Raw genomic sequence first — 16,782 nt, forward strand, 5'->3', positions numbered from 1 at the left:
ATCTATCTTAACTGAGTGTGTAGATTGTCCTTTTGCATCTAAAATAACATACCTTTGGAATGTCACCGTAATCTTTTCCAGAACCCTCATGGCACAACTACTGCACCAGAGTTAGAGACCAGAGAACAACTCACTGCTATCTTGCTCCCCGCACACCATCTCTATGCGCTCTAACTGTTCATTATCAAACATCCTATACCCACCAGGGTAAAGCAAGGGTGTGTCTATTTGTATTACTTTTCATCCAATCTCAGAGATTTTCCAGCTTTGCTGTCTCCAGGCTACCAATGAATTCCAGGTAACCACCCCTATGGTCTCTCTTTGATTCTGATGCATAAATCGGCAATAAAACCACTAATCCCCAGAGCATTGTATCCATCCTTTTAGGTTTTGCTTCACAGCAACTGTTGTCAATTTGCGTCAAATAAACTCTTATAAGATTATTTTTCTTGGACTAGACACTCTTTTGTGGACAATATATTCAGTACCAGTATGTCCCTTTGTGATTACTATTTTTATGTAAAAATGTCTTCTGTCGTTCTAAAATGTTTACTCATTGCCTTTTTCTGCTTGTTTTTCCTTTTTTAAAATACTGTTTCTCAATAGAAATCATTTTAATCAAAATATAAGATAATACTCTAGGCAGTTTGGGTTAGTGGATGGCGCTTTGGTCCTGCAATTGAAGCATCCTGAGTTCAATTCTGATCAAGAGCATTTACCTTGGTTGCAGGCTCAACCCCTGGCCCTGGTCTGGGCAAGTGGGGAGGCAACCAATGGATGTGTCTCTCTAACCTCCATGTTTCTCTGTCTCTCCCCCTGCTTCCACTCTCTAAATATCGATGGAAAAATATCCTGGGGTGAGGACTATCAAAAAACAGTGTAAGATAATTATGCACTTTTTTCTTCAGTCAACTAGTTTTAGTAGTAATAGTTTCAAAATCACTTTTCTATAATGTTTCTTTAAAATTTTAAGAAAAATTAAATAAAGCTTAGACTCTATTTTATTACTGTGTCTTATGAAAGCGCCAAATTTTTAACAAATACATTTTGCTTTGGAGAAAGAACTAAGCTAATAAACAAATAAGTGTTTTACTTTTCTTATAACCAAATTAATTCTCATCATACTGCAAGACTAAACATTTGTTTGTTCTTGTTACTGTTGTTCTTAGTATTCAGATTGCTCCATTCTACCCTTTTAGCGTATTATTTGATTCTTTTTTTTGCCCTTTGTTTACACAAACTATTGCAGACCAAATTCTAGCTTCATGTGTGGAAAACCATTTTAAATATCTATAGCAAAGTTCATAATAAAAAGGATAAGAAAGCAAGTATTCCATTGACCAACAGAAATTATGATCTTGGAATCTTAAGATACAGGAACTAGTTTATAAAATTCTAAATAAAATAATCTTAATCTCTCTCTCTCTCTCTCTCTCTCTCTCTCTCTCTCTCTCTCTCTCTCTCTCTCTGTTTCTTTCATACACATACACACACAGACATTCACATACACCTCATATATAGAATCAATTACAGGTTATATTTACCTTCTGTTCATCACATATAGTGCCGTCCATTACATAGGTATTATCTGGATCTGTGACTTTTGAATCCTGTCTTGTAGCTGCTGACATACATATATGGCCACCAAGGTAAGTATATTGAATATCAAAATTTCTCATTTCCGTTATACGTGTATTTGTCCATTCACAAACTAGCTTTGCACAAAAGATATGACTGGCAATATAAAGAAGAGAAAATTCCCCATATGTCACTTTGGGACACAATTTTTTAGGTAAATAACGATTAAAATATTAGAATAAAACATTACTCAGAACATAACACCAAGCTACTCAGAGCATACTCCATATTATTAAGTGCAACACATAAATTCATCCATATGTACTAAATTCATCTCTCACTTGAATTAAGTGACTTATTGCAGAAAACACATACACACAAACACACACATGCATTTGGGAAATAGGTAAGTTTTAAAATACACACTAAAAAGAACATCGAGTATTATGACAGTTTCCAAAGTCATCCTGTAGAAAATTCACTTCTTCTGCACATAGATACGTTCCACTTCTAGCAACTGAAAATAAAAAGTTCCAATTACTCATCTTACAAAAATTAAAACTAAAGTATGGTACATTAATACAGAGACATCTAGACAGCAGCAATATCCAATCAATGGCGTCTACGGCAAGTATTTCATGTTACCTACTGGCTCTTCCAGAATGAGAAACACTCCCAAAAAACTACCCACTTGAGAAGAGAAAAAGTGGTATCATCTTCCAGAAATGATTTAAAAGTCAGTCATTTATTTTCTGATATACAATTCTAGTAACCTATTTCCTGTATACCAATCTCATGAAATCTGCGTAACGGTCTTTTCTCTTTGTCTTATATTTACTAAGCTTATTTTTTTAAAATATATTTTATTGATTTTTTACAGAGAGGAAGGGAGAGCGATAGAGTTAGAAACATCGATGAGAGAGAAACATTGATCAGCCGCCTCCTGCACATCTCCCACTGGGGATGTGCCCGCAACCCAGGTACATGCCCTTGACCAGAATCGAACCTGGGACCTTTCAGTCTGCAGGCCGACGCTCTATCCACTGAGCGAAACCAGTTTCGGCTACTAAGCTTATTTTGTTCTTGACATAATTCAAAGGTATTTTGATTTGCAATTTTATTTTCAAATTTAGATTTAAATAAACAATATATTTTTGTGGATTTTAGGGTGAGTTGCTGACTTTAGAAAAACAAGCCCCAAAATGAACCCCTGAAAATCACACACAGCTATTACATTTTCCAAATAACTCCGCACACTGTCTAGCTGGATCTCGACATACTCCATTATAGCAATAGGCGGTTTTATTGTTACATGGTTCTAAATCGATAGCTTTCATGTCTGGCACACAGTTCTGAGATGTTCCAGTGCAAAATTCTGTAAAATCACATGGATCAATGCTTCTCCGACATATATGTCCTCTTGGGAGTAGCTGTGAGGGAAAAATAAAATTGGGGGGAAGGAATACATTTTATTCAAATGATTTGAAGTGCTTCCCACATGGCAATGAATCAACTCTTACCACACTATTCCAAGCAAGGTATTATTATCTGCTATTATAATTTACATAAACTGTCATTATAGTTAAGAATCATGAGAGGCTAAATGAAATGTCAAAGATCACATACTACTCAGTACAGGAACTGGGGTGATATAACTCAGATTCCTGACTGATGCTATTGACATTAAGCACAGCCACTGTGCATGTTATCCACTGAGCACGACACCCTTCTTTTGAAATAATTTACTCTATGCTAACCTACAATGAAGTTTAAGTGAACATGAGCATAATGGCATCAGGTCACACCCAACACCATATTCGGAGGCAAGTATGTATGTGATGTTCTGAAAGAGGCGGAAATGTTAAACACACAAGTCAGCGTCTTTTTTTCCCATCTGGAAATGCTGCATTGCCTTTCAAGTAGTGTTGAGCTCTCTCATTGTTCCTAATAACTTCAAATGTGAGAACAATGGTCAATTAAAGGTGGATTCCAGTGACGGAGTAAGGGGCAGGAGGAGGCTGTTACCAAAGCAGAGGTTCAGGAGTTCAGGATGAAGTCTTTTCACAAGGCTGTTGCTCAGGTTTCATGATTGAACCTAACTGTTTGAAACAAAGGACTTGTTGATTTCTTTCTTTTTTTACTAATATATATATATATATATATATATATATATATATATATATATATATATATATATAATTGAAACAATATTTTTGTAAAGTATCAACCAAAAATGTAAAAAGATTAAGTGAGAGCATTGTGTTTGTAACTCTGATTTAGATTCTATTACATTTTTAGCTACTTAAATAAAATTATACATTTACTTAAAAGCTCTAGAGAACTAGATCAGAAAAAATCCAAATGTCCATCAATTTTCACCTCAATTTTTAATAGGATCTAGTTAGTGAAAGTGTTCATAGTTGTAATGCTGTGGTTATACTAAATACTTACTTCAAGATCAATAGAAAATATGTTATATCAAGGTTTGCATATTTGTTTTTCAACTTTGGGTTCTTGGGGACAAATTAGACTCCTGAAATTCTGTCCTAATTCAGATACTAGTCTTACTCATATTTCTAAAATATGGCTGAATGGATAGCATTTTCATTTCAAGCAATTTTTCTTTCAGGACGTACTCCATCTCTACCATGAGGGATTATGAATTTTAAATCTGCTCGGACTCAGGATGATAATCAGAACACTTCCCCCTGGACACAGGGAGAGGATCAGTGGTGGAAATTTAACTCAGCAGGATCAGTCATGGTTTCCTCCATTAGCAAGCAGAGAGGCAGCTGTTGGCAAAGAAAGGATCTCTCTACGCTTCTGAAATATTGTACTGTGGACTAGACATGCCAGGAGATGCAATGAGTTATCTCTGTTACACTAGCAGAAACCTTGTTCGAGACCTGTCAACGAAATTGCAAGGATATGCAATAGAATAAGAACACAACAATTTCATGAGGTAAAACGGTTATATTTAGAAAGCTTACCAGGCAAGTTTTATTGTCACAGCATGGTCCACTGCCACATTCTGCAGATATAGTGAGTGTACAAGTTGCAGAATTACAGCATTTTGTAAAATCACATTCCTAAAAGCAAATACAATCAAATTAAATAATTAGAATTTGCCATCAAATAGATTTTATTTGTCAAAATAAACTGTTTGTCTCTAAGTTAAATACAATTACAGTATAATTTTTACTTCTGTATTTACTAGTATTTATAGCACTGCTTCATTTGAAATTATATTTTCAATATAGAAAACGATGGTAATAAATTATGCATAATTACATGCTCAAGAAATTGAACTTTTACTTATTTTATGCAATTAATTTCAATCCCCTTTGGTTTTGTAAACATATACATACCAATGAATTTCTACATTTATATTTTTTTATCAAATACACTAGAGGCTTGGTGCACAAAATTTGTGCACTCAGGGGGTGTCCCTCAGCCTGGCATGTGCCCTCTTGCAGTCTGGGACTGCTCAGGGGATAACCACCTGCTGAATAAGGCCCGCTCCCCAGGGGATTGGGACTAAGCTGGCAGTCAGACATCCCTCTGGCAGCCCGGGAGCCCTCAGTGGATGCCCACTTGCAAGTGGAGAGCAGGCCTAAGCTGAAGTCAGGCATCCTCAGCGCTGCTGAGGAGGCGGGAGAGGCTCCCACCACCACTGCTGTACTGGTAGCCATCAGCCTGGCTTGTGGCTGAGCAGAGCTCCCCCTGTGAGAGCACACTGACCACCAGAGGGCAGCTCCTGCATTGAGTGTCTGCCCCCTGGTGGTCAGTGTGTGTCATAATGACCAGTCATTCCCAGTCGTTCTGCTGTTAGGGTCAGTTTACATATTACCCTTTTATTATATAGGATAGAGGCCTGGTGCATGGGTGGGAGCCAGCTGGTTTGCCCTGAAGGGTGTCCCGGATCAGGGTGGGGGTCCCGCTAGGGTGCCTGACCAGCCTGGGTAAGGGGCTGAGGGCCGTTTTCCGACTGGCCACAACCCCTTCAGGGTGGGGGTCCCACTGGGGTGCCTGGCCAGCCTGGGTGAGGGGCTAAGGACTGTTTTTGGGCTGGCCATACCCCCTTCAGCGAGGGGGGTCCTGCTGGGGTGCCTGGCCAGCCTTGGTGACAGGCTGAGGGCTGTTTTCAGGCTGGCCACAGCCCCTTCAGGGTGGGGGTTCCCACTTGGATGTCTGGCCAGCCTAGGTTAGGGGCTGAGGGCTATTTTCAGGCTGGCCACAGCCCATTCAGGGTGGGGGGGTCCTGCTGGGGTGCCTGGCCAACCTGGGTGAGGGGCTGATGGGTGTTTGCAGGCTGGCCACACCCCCTTCAGTGTGGAGGTCCCCACTAGGGTGCCTGGCCAGCCTGGGTGAGGGGCTGATGGCTGTTTGCAGGCTAGTCATGGCCCCCAGCCACCCAAGCTCCCAGTGGAGGCTGACTGGAAGCAGGTATCTGGGGTTTATTTATATTCTATAATTGAAACTTTGTTGCCTTCAGCAGAGGCCAGAGCCGGCCAGGGCAGGTAGGAAGCTTGGCTTCCTCCATTGCCGGGACAACCAAGCCTCCTGCTTGCTCCATCTCTGTGGCTGCCGGCTGCCATCTTGGTTGGGTTAATTTGCATATAGTCGCTCTGATTGGCTGGTGGGCGTGGCTTGGGGCATAGCGAAGGTATGGTCAATTTGCATGTTTCTCTTTTATTATATTTCCATATCAAGTCTTCTCAAGAAATAATTTTAGAAATGTATAACAAGGTATGATTATGATGAAATATGTGACAAAATAGAGGTTTTTAAATTATAATATTTTGGTATTATAAGAAATGTTTCAGAGAAAATTGTCATTATTTGCTTAGCTCTAAATGGAAGAAAATTTTACCTATGGACCTGCAGAACATAATACTAAATGAAATAAAACAATGAGAGAACGACAAATATCATATAATTTCACTCATATGTGAAAGTAAATGAACAAGCCGAGCTACTAAGAAAAATAGAGCCAAAACCGGTTTGGCTCAGTGGATAGAGCGTCGGCCTGCGGACTGAAAGGTCCCAGGTTCGATTCTGGTCAAGGGCATGTACCTGGGTTGTGGGCACATCCCCAGTAGGAGGTGTGCAGGAGGCAGCTGATCGATGTTTCTCTCTCATCGATGTTTCTAACTCTCTATCTCTCTCCCTTCCTCTCTGTAAAAAAATCAATAAAATACATTAAAAAATAAAAATAAAAACAAATTCATAGGTAGAGAGCAGGCATTCATCTCTTGTGATGGGGTGGTTGGGGTGTTCAGGGTGGTTGGTTGGGAGTTGAGGGATTAAGCAAAATAGAAAAAAAAAATAGAGAACGATAGAGAAGGCAGTAATAAGAGGGTAGTTATGTCAGTAAAGGCCTATCTCAAAAACAAGTGAAATCCCAAATAAACAACTTAGCATTCCATCTTAAAGAACTAGAAAAAGGACCCTGTCTGGGTTGCTCAGATGGTTCCAGTGTTTTCCAGATACAATAAGGTTGCAGGTGTGACCCCTTGTGGCGGCACATACAAGAATCAACCAATAAATGCGTACGTAAGTGGAACAACAAATCAGTGTTCAAATATACCCATTCTGTTTACAGTCCCCTTTATGAAACAATGCAAATCAATTGGGTGAGAAACCACCCCAAAAGTTCCATATAAACCAAATGGCCTCTTACAGAGATAAGCCACAAATAGGAGACTGTCCATCTGAAAAAAACAAAGAAACAAACAAAAACCAGAAGTAGCCCACTTACTGATTACCTAAATAATAAGATCACTAGGACCCCTCCCTACAAAACTCACCTCATGCCAAGAAAATTTAGTTTACTGGAGAAACAGCATACAAATGCTCCTCCTACAATATTGATGATAAACTGCTGACACTTCAAAGCAGTGAATACTGATGAAAATGTGTAAAAGATATGAAAAGACCATTCAAGCATAAGAAAACCAAAATAATTAAGATATCCTCAATTCAAAGTTTTATATGCATATATACCTCTTGACATAGCACATTCACCTATTGGTATACACCCTTAAGAAATGCAGGCACATGTACAGCAGCAGGGCTGTGCAAGAACAGTCATAACTGCATGAATCTTAGTAGCCAAAGAGTGAAATAAATTTAAGTTTTCATGGACATAGAAAGGATAAGTTATTATATTCATAAAATTAATACTAAGAACAATGAAAACAATTGGATTATACCTACCTAAAGGAAACTGATAAACATGACAAGTACAATATTGGGTGAAAGACCAATTTCTTAGATGATGTAAACCATATGATTGTAAGTTGTAAAAAGGTAGTAAACAGTCAACCAAACCAAGTTGCATGAAGATGCAAAAAATAAGATGTAAAACTATGATGAGCAGCAAAGTACTGAAACAATTACCATCTAATACTATATGTTGGTTTGTGGGAAGAGGCATGTTATTGAGAGAAGACACACAAAGAAATTTGGCATCGGTAAATTTGTTTTGGCCTAAGTGCAAATTATTCGGGTGCTTATAATTCATTACACTCTCCATCCATATTTCATGTATATACCTCATGTGTGTTATATATCACAAGGAAATAATGAGAATGAAAATTTTTATTGCTAAACAATCATAGGTAGAGTACTGCCTTTCAAGAGTACTGTTGTCCTAAAATATAGTTAAGGAAATAATTTTAGAAGGAATCTTTGACATATAAAAAAACTAAAGGAATGGTAGGTAAAATAAAGTAACTATGTTTTAATAAAGTCTTCAATGTACTTTTTACTATAAAGTGTGAGGTGACAGAAATGAAATATTAACAAACATTGTAGATAAACTAGTTGAGTCAGAAACACTGTTATTTTGGAGAAGGTAGCCCAGATATTGTTAAACATTAAATAAGCATGGTAAAAAATGAAAACATAATAGAAATAATAATCACAATAATGTCTAAGGTGATAATCTTATAAATCAAATACAGATTAAATAATAAGTGAAAACAATGTAGATATTGAAGGTAATAGTACAGAAAAACTAAATGATAATAGAGAAATATTGGGGACATGCTAAATGAAAGGAAGCTGGTGTGTGCATACCGATAGAGACAGAGACAGAGAGATAGAGAGACAGAGATAGTAATGGAGATAGAGGTAGATATGTCTGACTTTAAAACTGAAAGCAGCATTAGAGATAAGATGACTCACTATTTGATGGTACAAAGTTAGTATCTTGGAAGGTATAACTATTGTAAGTTTGCACCATGTAAAACAGCTTTAAAATATAAAGAATGAATTGAGTAAATTCTAGTGAGGAGGATGCAAATACAACTGTATCATTGGAGGTATCAATATAATTTCTCAAGCGCTGAGAGGTCAAAAAATCAAAATTAATAAAAATACAGAGATTTTGAATCATTCACTTACAATTGTAATGTAATCAAGTTATACGGAATTTTTTCCCTAATAATTAGAAAGCCTTCATATTTTCCAGAAAATCTGTATCATTCACAACATCACAATGAATAAGTATATGAAGACAGTCACAACAAAATTCACTGATTAATTAATTATCTTACCAAGCACAACTGAAAAAAAATAATAGCAAAAAATAAATATAACAATAGTGAATGATGCATTATGATTTATTCAATTCTGTTCTACCAAGTTAAAATAAATGAAGTTCCGCAGATGCAAGGACGGAAATTAAGAGATGAGGGGGTAAACAACACACATTGTATAACTTTGGGAACCAGTACTCACTTGGGAAGAATTCAGGAGATGATTTAGGTGACTATATTATTGAGTGCCGGGGTCCAACCCCAGCAGGTCCAGGGGTCCCCAAAGGTGTGGACGGAGTCGGCGAAGAAGGAATGACACAGAGACAGTGTTCAGTTGATCAGCAGCCTTGCCAGGATCTCTAGCCACAATCTCCAGCCAAGTTCTGGTCTGGATCTCCAGAGAGGTTCTGCTTCGGATCTCCAGCCAGGTTCTGTGGCCATGTTCCCTCGCTAGGTTCTCCAGCCAGGTTCTGTCTGAGATCTCCAGCCAGGTTCGGTCACCAGGTTCTAGTCAGGTTCTCTTGCCATATTTCTGTTGTCAGGTTCAGTCCAGGATCTTTTGCCATGTTCTCTCCAGCGAAGTTCTTCTGTCTGTAGGTTCTGTGTAGGTTCTGTCTTCTTGGCTCTCTTCTTAAGTTCTGTCTCCTGAGTTCTGTGTTCTGAGTTCTGTGTCGTTACATCTGTATTTATACCAGTTGATTCAATCCTATCAATCTCTATTACAAAGGTTAGGGCGTTTCTTATCTCCATTCCAGGGAGTAAAGATTATGTAGCTTAAGCATGATTGTTCATAGTTAAAGTGATTAATTACCCGCCTGGCACTTAGTTGAGGGGTTTTATTCCCTCCCTAACTTCAGGGGAAAATCCCTACCTGGGGAAACAACCTTTCTCAGAGAGGAGACCTTGGTTAAAACAAATAGTGCCAAGAAGGTGAGCAAACATATTAAGAACCGTATGCCATATATGCCAGGTCCTTTGAAACAGCAAGGATGGACCGGCTCCCGGCAATTGAGGGTGCTAGTTTTTATGATACAGAAAGGTGAGTGTTGCTATTAATGGTTTCACAATGAAGAAAATCGTATTGAATCCATGCTACACTTACCTGTACTTACTCTATACTTAAATTCTTCAAATGTTTCAAATTCAGGATGCGTCCGTTCTCACATGCCCAATATCTCCATGTCTTAGATAGTTGTTGAAATGGTGCAGCATTTGACAAAAAGCCCTTCCCTTTTGTATCACACTCTTATAAGCAGAAAAACAAGTCTTTAGCTACTCATTAATGATTGACACTAACCTCTGGAGGGCCACAATCACATTGCTCTTTCTCTTCCACAATTCCATTGCCGCATTTTGATGCTCTTCCTTGGACAACCATTTTTGAAATGGTTTGATTTTGAAGACATTCAAATTCAGGCTGTGAAACTACACGTTTAAATTCATTCACGCTGCAACTGCTAAACAGCTTTACACCATGGGAACGTCTAAAATTAAATTATATTCTTCAGATAAATGGAGTAAAATCACTATCAAACTAACACTATTCAATATGGCACTACATATTAATTCTGTACAACTTCAGACAGAGAAAAACAAGGAGGGGAGAATGCTTTGATTTTTAATACAAGTCATAGAAAATGTGAGCAACGAGTTCATTTATATTATAATTTAATATAATAGAATTCTAGTAAGTAGAGGAAGTTAAAGTGACATGAGTTAGGAATATATTAAAACACAACAGTGCTTGACACACAAAAGTTCTATTTAAGTGGATGAGTCAAATATTTCTGAGCTCCCAGGTCAGTGAGATTTTTAGAGGTCCCACCGTGTTAATTGATTTTAATTCTGTATTGATTAAGGTAGTGGTCAGCAAACTGCGGCTCACGAGCCACATGTGGCTCTTTGGCTCCTTGAGTGTGGCTCTTCCACAAAATACTGACTTCTGGGCATGGGCCACGAAGTTTCAATCTCACTGTACATGTACCCCCGCACGTGATATTTTGTTGAAGAGCCACACAAAGGGCCAAAGAGCCACATGTGGCTCGCGAGCCTCAGTTTCCTGACCACTGGATTAAGGTATTACATATGTGTGCTTATCCCCCCACTGCCAACCCCCGCTCTTGCCCTCACCCCGCTAGTGTCTGTGTCCATTGGTTAGGCTTATATGCACGCATACTAGTCTTTTGGTTGATCTCACCCCCTTCCCCCAGCCCCCGTCCCTTCCCTCTGAGGTTTGAGGGTCTGATCAATGCTTCTCTGTCTCTAGATCTGTTTTTATTCATCAGTTTATGTTGTTCATTATATTCCACAAATGAGTGACATCATTGTGTTCATTTTATTTCCTCGTGCACAGCTACTTACTTCATGCGGGTCTTATTTTGTCAGTGAATTGAACCCCCCTGCTGGTAACTTTGGTGTGTTCCAGTTTGGGAAACATAGATTATGCTTTGGTTTTTTGTTTGTTTTCCTACTTTTACTCTTTATTTTGTCAGAAACTTGTGGGGACTAAATTACCATCTGACTTCCATCTTCTCCCTTTTCTTAAAACATAGTCCTCCCTAGGTATGGAGCCATCCTCTCTAATTCTAATATTGTCTTCCTTTCTATGACAAGCCCGCAAAGCTACATCTTAGAGCACCTCTTTCACTAGTTTCAACTTCTTTCTAAATGAGCCGTCCATGGTTTTAATTCCCATCAATATGCAGATGGCTCACATATTCTAGATCCCTTGTCCTCAGAGATCCTAACTGTGCACTTAACTCATAAATGACTCAGGGCCCCCGATATAGCATTTAAAACTGCCTCACGATTTCCCAATTTCTCCTTTCCGAAAACATTTGCCTTTTTCACTAAACATTTGCCTTTTAATTAACTTGTGATATCCAAAAATCTACAAATAATTCTTGCCATCTCCACTTCTCTCAATCTTAATAAATTGATGTAATTATGATAATCATCTCCCCAATATTATTATAATGATTTCCCTCTGTGTATTTTTTATACATTTTTAAGATAATTTTTATTAGCCGTACTGTATAAATCAATTTAAAATGTGGTTTACTACATTGATCATAAAATCCCACCTCTCACATCATGATTACACAATCAGGCTCTTTCCTACATACCCCATGTTAGTTACTCCTGGACTTCTTCCTCTGACTGACTGTTCTTTAGCCTCCTTGCAGTTTACTTTATTTTTCATATGCCTTCTATATATATTCTTATAGTCCAAGCCATGTCTCTTGCTTTTCATTGTTATCCCCTTAACCCCTCAACCTCCTCTTAATAGTCCATTGAGTTTCTCAAGCTTGCTGCCATTCACTCGCCTGCCCTCCCTCAATGGTATTCAATACGTTCTCTAGATGAATAGATTCATGCCTTCTCTTCAGGTCCCTATAGAATTATTTCCTAGGCCACATTACTACTATTAGAAAATTTCCTCTCCCTATGAATTCCCTATTTACTCCTTCTGGGCACCTATCATTAGATGTTTATATATTGTTTATTCTATGGACACTTTTTTCTTCCTGTCCCTAATGCACTAATATTAGATATTTAGGACTTACTTCCCTCGTTAACCATTGGTAAGGCAAGCACACAACCCTGCAACACAGTCAATGCCCATTACATTTTCAAAATGAATCAATCAATTTCACTTCAAGACTATAGCAAGCACCAGAAAGTCACTAACAACAAATTCTTTCTCTGTAGACTGTAACATTGAATATAGAAATATTAAGTACGTTTTCTACAATATCGAATCCTGGTTGTAATTAATAGTCTTTAAATAACGTATATATTTCATAAAAATCTCTTTTACTCATAAATTGTATTGCAAGCAATTATACATCAAAGACTACTACAAACATTCCACCAAAAACTACATAGAGTTTATAGAAACAACACCTTACATTGCTTGAGGATTCATAATGCATGCAGCTCCTGGACAGTAACAATTATTGATGTCATCATATCTTAATCCCAGATTAACTCCAAGCAGCTGTGCCATCACAACTGAAAAAGCCTCTAAAGATATCCTCTTTGGATACTAAATACAAAAAAAAAAAAAAAGTATTGCTTAAATTATTTCTCCATCTTTTTGATCATTTCAATTAATAATTTGGGGGCATACTGCCTAAATGCAAATATAAATTTAAGAAAATAGCATAAAAAGTTGGTAAATTGTGATGTGTTTTAGTTTTTTAAGAAATGGTATTTTTAGTCCAAATGGAATTGACAAGAAACAGAGAAAATTAGCGCGATTTTTGTGGTTTTATTACGTTAGTGTTTGAAATCCAAATAATGTTTTTTGAGAATAAACATGGTTTAGTCACTATTATTTTTCCAGTGAATACTCAAGTGCGCAGGCGCCGGGCGGTCACTGGTCTGGCCAAGGAGCAGAAAGGTGAGTGGTGAAGCGGCCTTCGCCAGGAGGGGCAAGAGCCACCAGGGCTAGGGCCACCTCGGTGGGGTACCCAGCAGCGCGGTGTCCCTCCACAAGGTGGCGCCACCCCTCAACCCCGGCCTCTGGAAGGCGGGTCCGTGCCCCTCCAAGCGGGCATCCTTCCACACCAGCAGCCATCGCCCCTTGTTCCCAGCCGGGCCGACCCATGGGCCCATGTCTTGTGGCTGATACAGAACCTCACACTCTGCGGGGGAGGCAGATCTCCGCCCACAGGCCCCAACCCCGGGCACCAGCCCCCTCCCGTGCACCCCACCTCTCCATGAGAGAGAAACATCGATCAGCTGCCTCCTGCACACCTCCTACTGGGGATGTGCTCACAACCAAGGTACATGCCCTTGACCAGAATCAAACCCGGGACCCTTCAGTCCGCAGGCCAGCGCTCTATCCACTGAGCCAAACTGGTTAAGGCTGGAGGAACCTCTTGAGTGTTTTCTTCCCTATATCACACATACATTCCTTCATGACATCACCCCAAGCCCAAGCTAGGTTCTTGATTCGGTCATATATGCTGTAATCTTCCATAATGGCATCAGTGTCTTCTCAGTGGCTCCTTTGCTTGCAGCAATAATTTGGCAAAGGACTTCCTTAGATAGCAGGCCTTAACATCTGCTATAAATCTGTGACTCCTTGGAAGAATCAAAGAGGTGGTGTTTGGAGGGAGAAACACCACTTTAACATTAAGATAAAGATCACCAATTAAAAGAGCATGTCTGGGAGCATTATCAACAAACACCAAAATCTCAAAAGGTGTTTTATTTTTCTCCAAACAGTACTCCATTTTGCTGGCACAGCAATTCAGGAGGGCACCCTGCAAGAGGAGCTGAGTGATCCAGGACTTCTTATTGCTTCTGGAGTGCAAGGCTGTGCATGCTCACTGATTTGCTTACAAGACCAGGGGTTCTCACTGGGCCAGATTACAAAGGATTTCCATTTGTAGCCTGTGACATTGCCCCAAGCAACACCATTATTCTATCCTTAAAAGTCTTCAAACCTGGCATTGACTTTGGCTCTTTATGAATAAAAGTCCTTTCAAACATCTATTCCAGAGTAGGGAGGTCTTATTCGTTTTGAATATTTTCTATGGCAATCAGTTTCCAAGAATTCTTCATCTGTCTTCCTATCAGCTCTGGCATCCTCACCACTTACTTGATTATTATATAGTGAATAACGATTCTGGAATTATGGAAACCACAAAGAGCTGACAGTAAATCCAACATTGTAATTGGGCCCAATTCTGTTTAGCATCACAAACAAACTTTGTTTTGGCCATGATCACCGTGGTGCAGAGAGAGATACACTTCTGTAGTTATTGGTCTCTTCAGATTTTGTTTCTTCATGACTCAGTCTTGAACAGTTGTGTGTATCCTTCCCTTCTAGCTTATTAATAACCTGAATATAGTAAGGTATTGAGCTTTCTCTCAAATGTAATGAATACAGTCATGTACCACATAATGTTATTTAGGTCAACAAGGGACAGCTTCTATGATTTTGGTCTGGTCTTCATTACAGGTCATTGGAAGTTTCTTTTGTTAGTTTTGTTGCCTTCCATCCTTTCACAGCTTCTGTCACTTTGTTCTTGTTCTTCAAGATCTGGCTATGGTAGAATGAAATGTGCCTGACTGGCAAGCCATAATAATCCCTGGTTTTCTCCTTTGTAGTACTTAATCACTCTTAATTTTGTTACCAGATCAATTATTCAAAGTGGGTGCTTACAAGCAACAGTGATTTCGTATACTCAGGGGCCATGATGAGCAATAAAAGATGAGATTAGGTCAAGCACAAAAGAAAATGATGCAATCAAGAGATGCAGTAACACAAGATGTAGGAGGATGCTAGTGGTATAAAATGGCATAATGTTTCACAGCAAATTTATTTTTATAAGTAGAAACAGTACCCTCTAATATAATGTTAAAGTACAAATAGTAAGTACATATACCAGTAACATAGTCATTTATTATCATTATCAAGTATTATATACTGTACATAATTGTACTGCTATACTCTTATACAACCGGAAGTGCTGGTGTAACTATGTTTACACCAGCATCACCACAAACACATGACTAATGTGTTGTGCTATGACGTTATGACGGCTATGACCTGACTATGTGATGGTAATTTGTCAGCTCCACTATAATCTTCTGTGACCAAAATCATAGAAGCAGTCCCTTGTTGACCTAAATAACATTATGTGGTGCATGACTGTATTCATTACATTTGAGACAAAGCTCAATACCTTACTACATTCAGGTTATTAATAAGCTAGAAGGGAAGGATACACACAACTGTTCAAGACTGAGTCAAGAAGAAACAAAATATGAAGAGACAAATAACTAGTAAGGAGACTGAAGCAGAATTCAAAGACCTTACAACAAGAATAACAACAACAACAACAACAACAAAACCCCAGGAACTTATGGCTTTACTGGCAATATCTACCAAACATTTTACAAAGATGTAATGCCAATCCTTCTCAAACTCTTCCACAGAATCAAAGAAGGGATATTCCCAATCTCATTTTATGAGGTCAGCAGTACCCTGATAACAACATGTTCAACAAGAAAAAAATTAAAGGCCAATATCCCTGATGAACATTGATACAAAAATACTAGCAACCTGAATTCAATATCATATTAGGAGAATCATACACCATGACTAAGTGAGATTGTTTTCTGCTGAAATACAAGGATTATTTAACATAGGAAAAATCTGTCAATGTAATATACCAATTTCACAGAATGAGGGTAAAATCCATATGATCATCTCACCTAAGGCAGAAGATGCATTTCACAAGACTCGATACCTTTTTGTGATAAGCAACCCTCAAGAAAATTGGAATATGAGACATCTACCTCAACATAATAAATAAGGCAGGATGTTCTCTCTCTCACCACTTCTATTTAATATTCAAAAACTTACCCAGAGCAATTAAGCAATAAAATATATGACTTTTAACTTGGAAAGGAAGAAGTAAAATTATCCATGTTCAGAGCTGACATGATCCTATATGTAGGAAACACAAAAGATCCCACATAAAAAGACTCTTAGAACTAATAAATGAATTGCAGGATATAAAATCAAAACTTTACTGTGTATCCATACACTTAAAATGAATAATCTGAAAGCAGTGGACATTCCGTGCAGATCAGAAGCATGAGACTAAGAAACCACATGTTTGAAAGTGACCTAAAGGGT

General features: G+C 38.5%; 1 protein-coding gene across 1 annotated transcript in view; it reads right to left on the reverse strand.

Moving 5' to 3' along the window:
• LOC132226787 (A disintegrin and metallopeptidase domain 3-like) overlaps positions 1–16,782 on the reverse strand; it is a 125,350-nt gene that overhangs the window by 38,358 nt on the left and 70,210 nt on the right. The window contains exons 11-16 of the mRNA XM_059681221.1: positions 13,034–13,170; positions 10,420–10,606; positions 4,569–4,667; positions 2,813–3,008; positions 2,005–2,095; positions 1,545–1,734 (exon numbers count right to left, since the gene is read on the reverse strand). Coding sequence (XP_059537204.1) covers positions 1,545–1,734; positions 2,005–2,095; positions 2,813–3,008; positions 4,569–4,667; positions 10,420–10,606; positions 13,034–13,170 — 900 coding nt within the window. The remainder of the gene's footprint in view (positions 1–1,544; positions 1,735–2,004; positions 2,096–2,812; positions 3,009–4,568; positions 4,668–10,419; positions 10,607–13,033; positions 13,171–16,782) is intronic.

The sequence above is a fragment of the Myotis daubentonii genome, chromosome 2 (genome assembly GCF_963259705.1).
Source record: "Myotis daubentonii chromosome 2, mMyoDau2.1, whole genome shotgun sequence".
NCBI lineage: Eukaryota > Metazoa > Chordata > Mammalia > Chiroptera > Vespertilionidae > Myotis > Myotis daubentonii.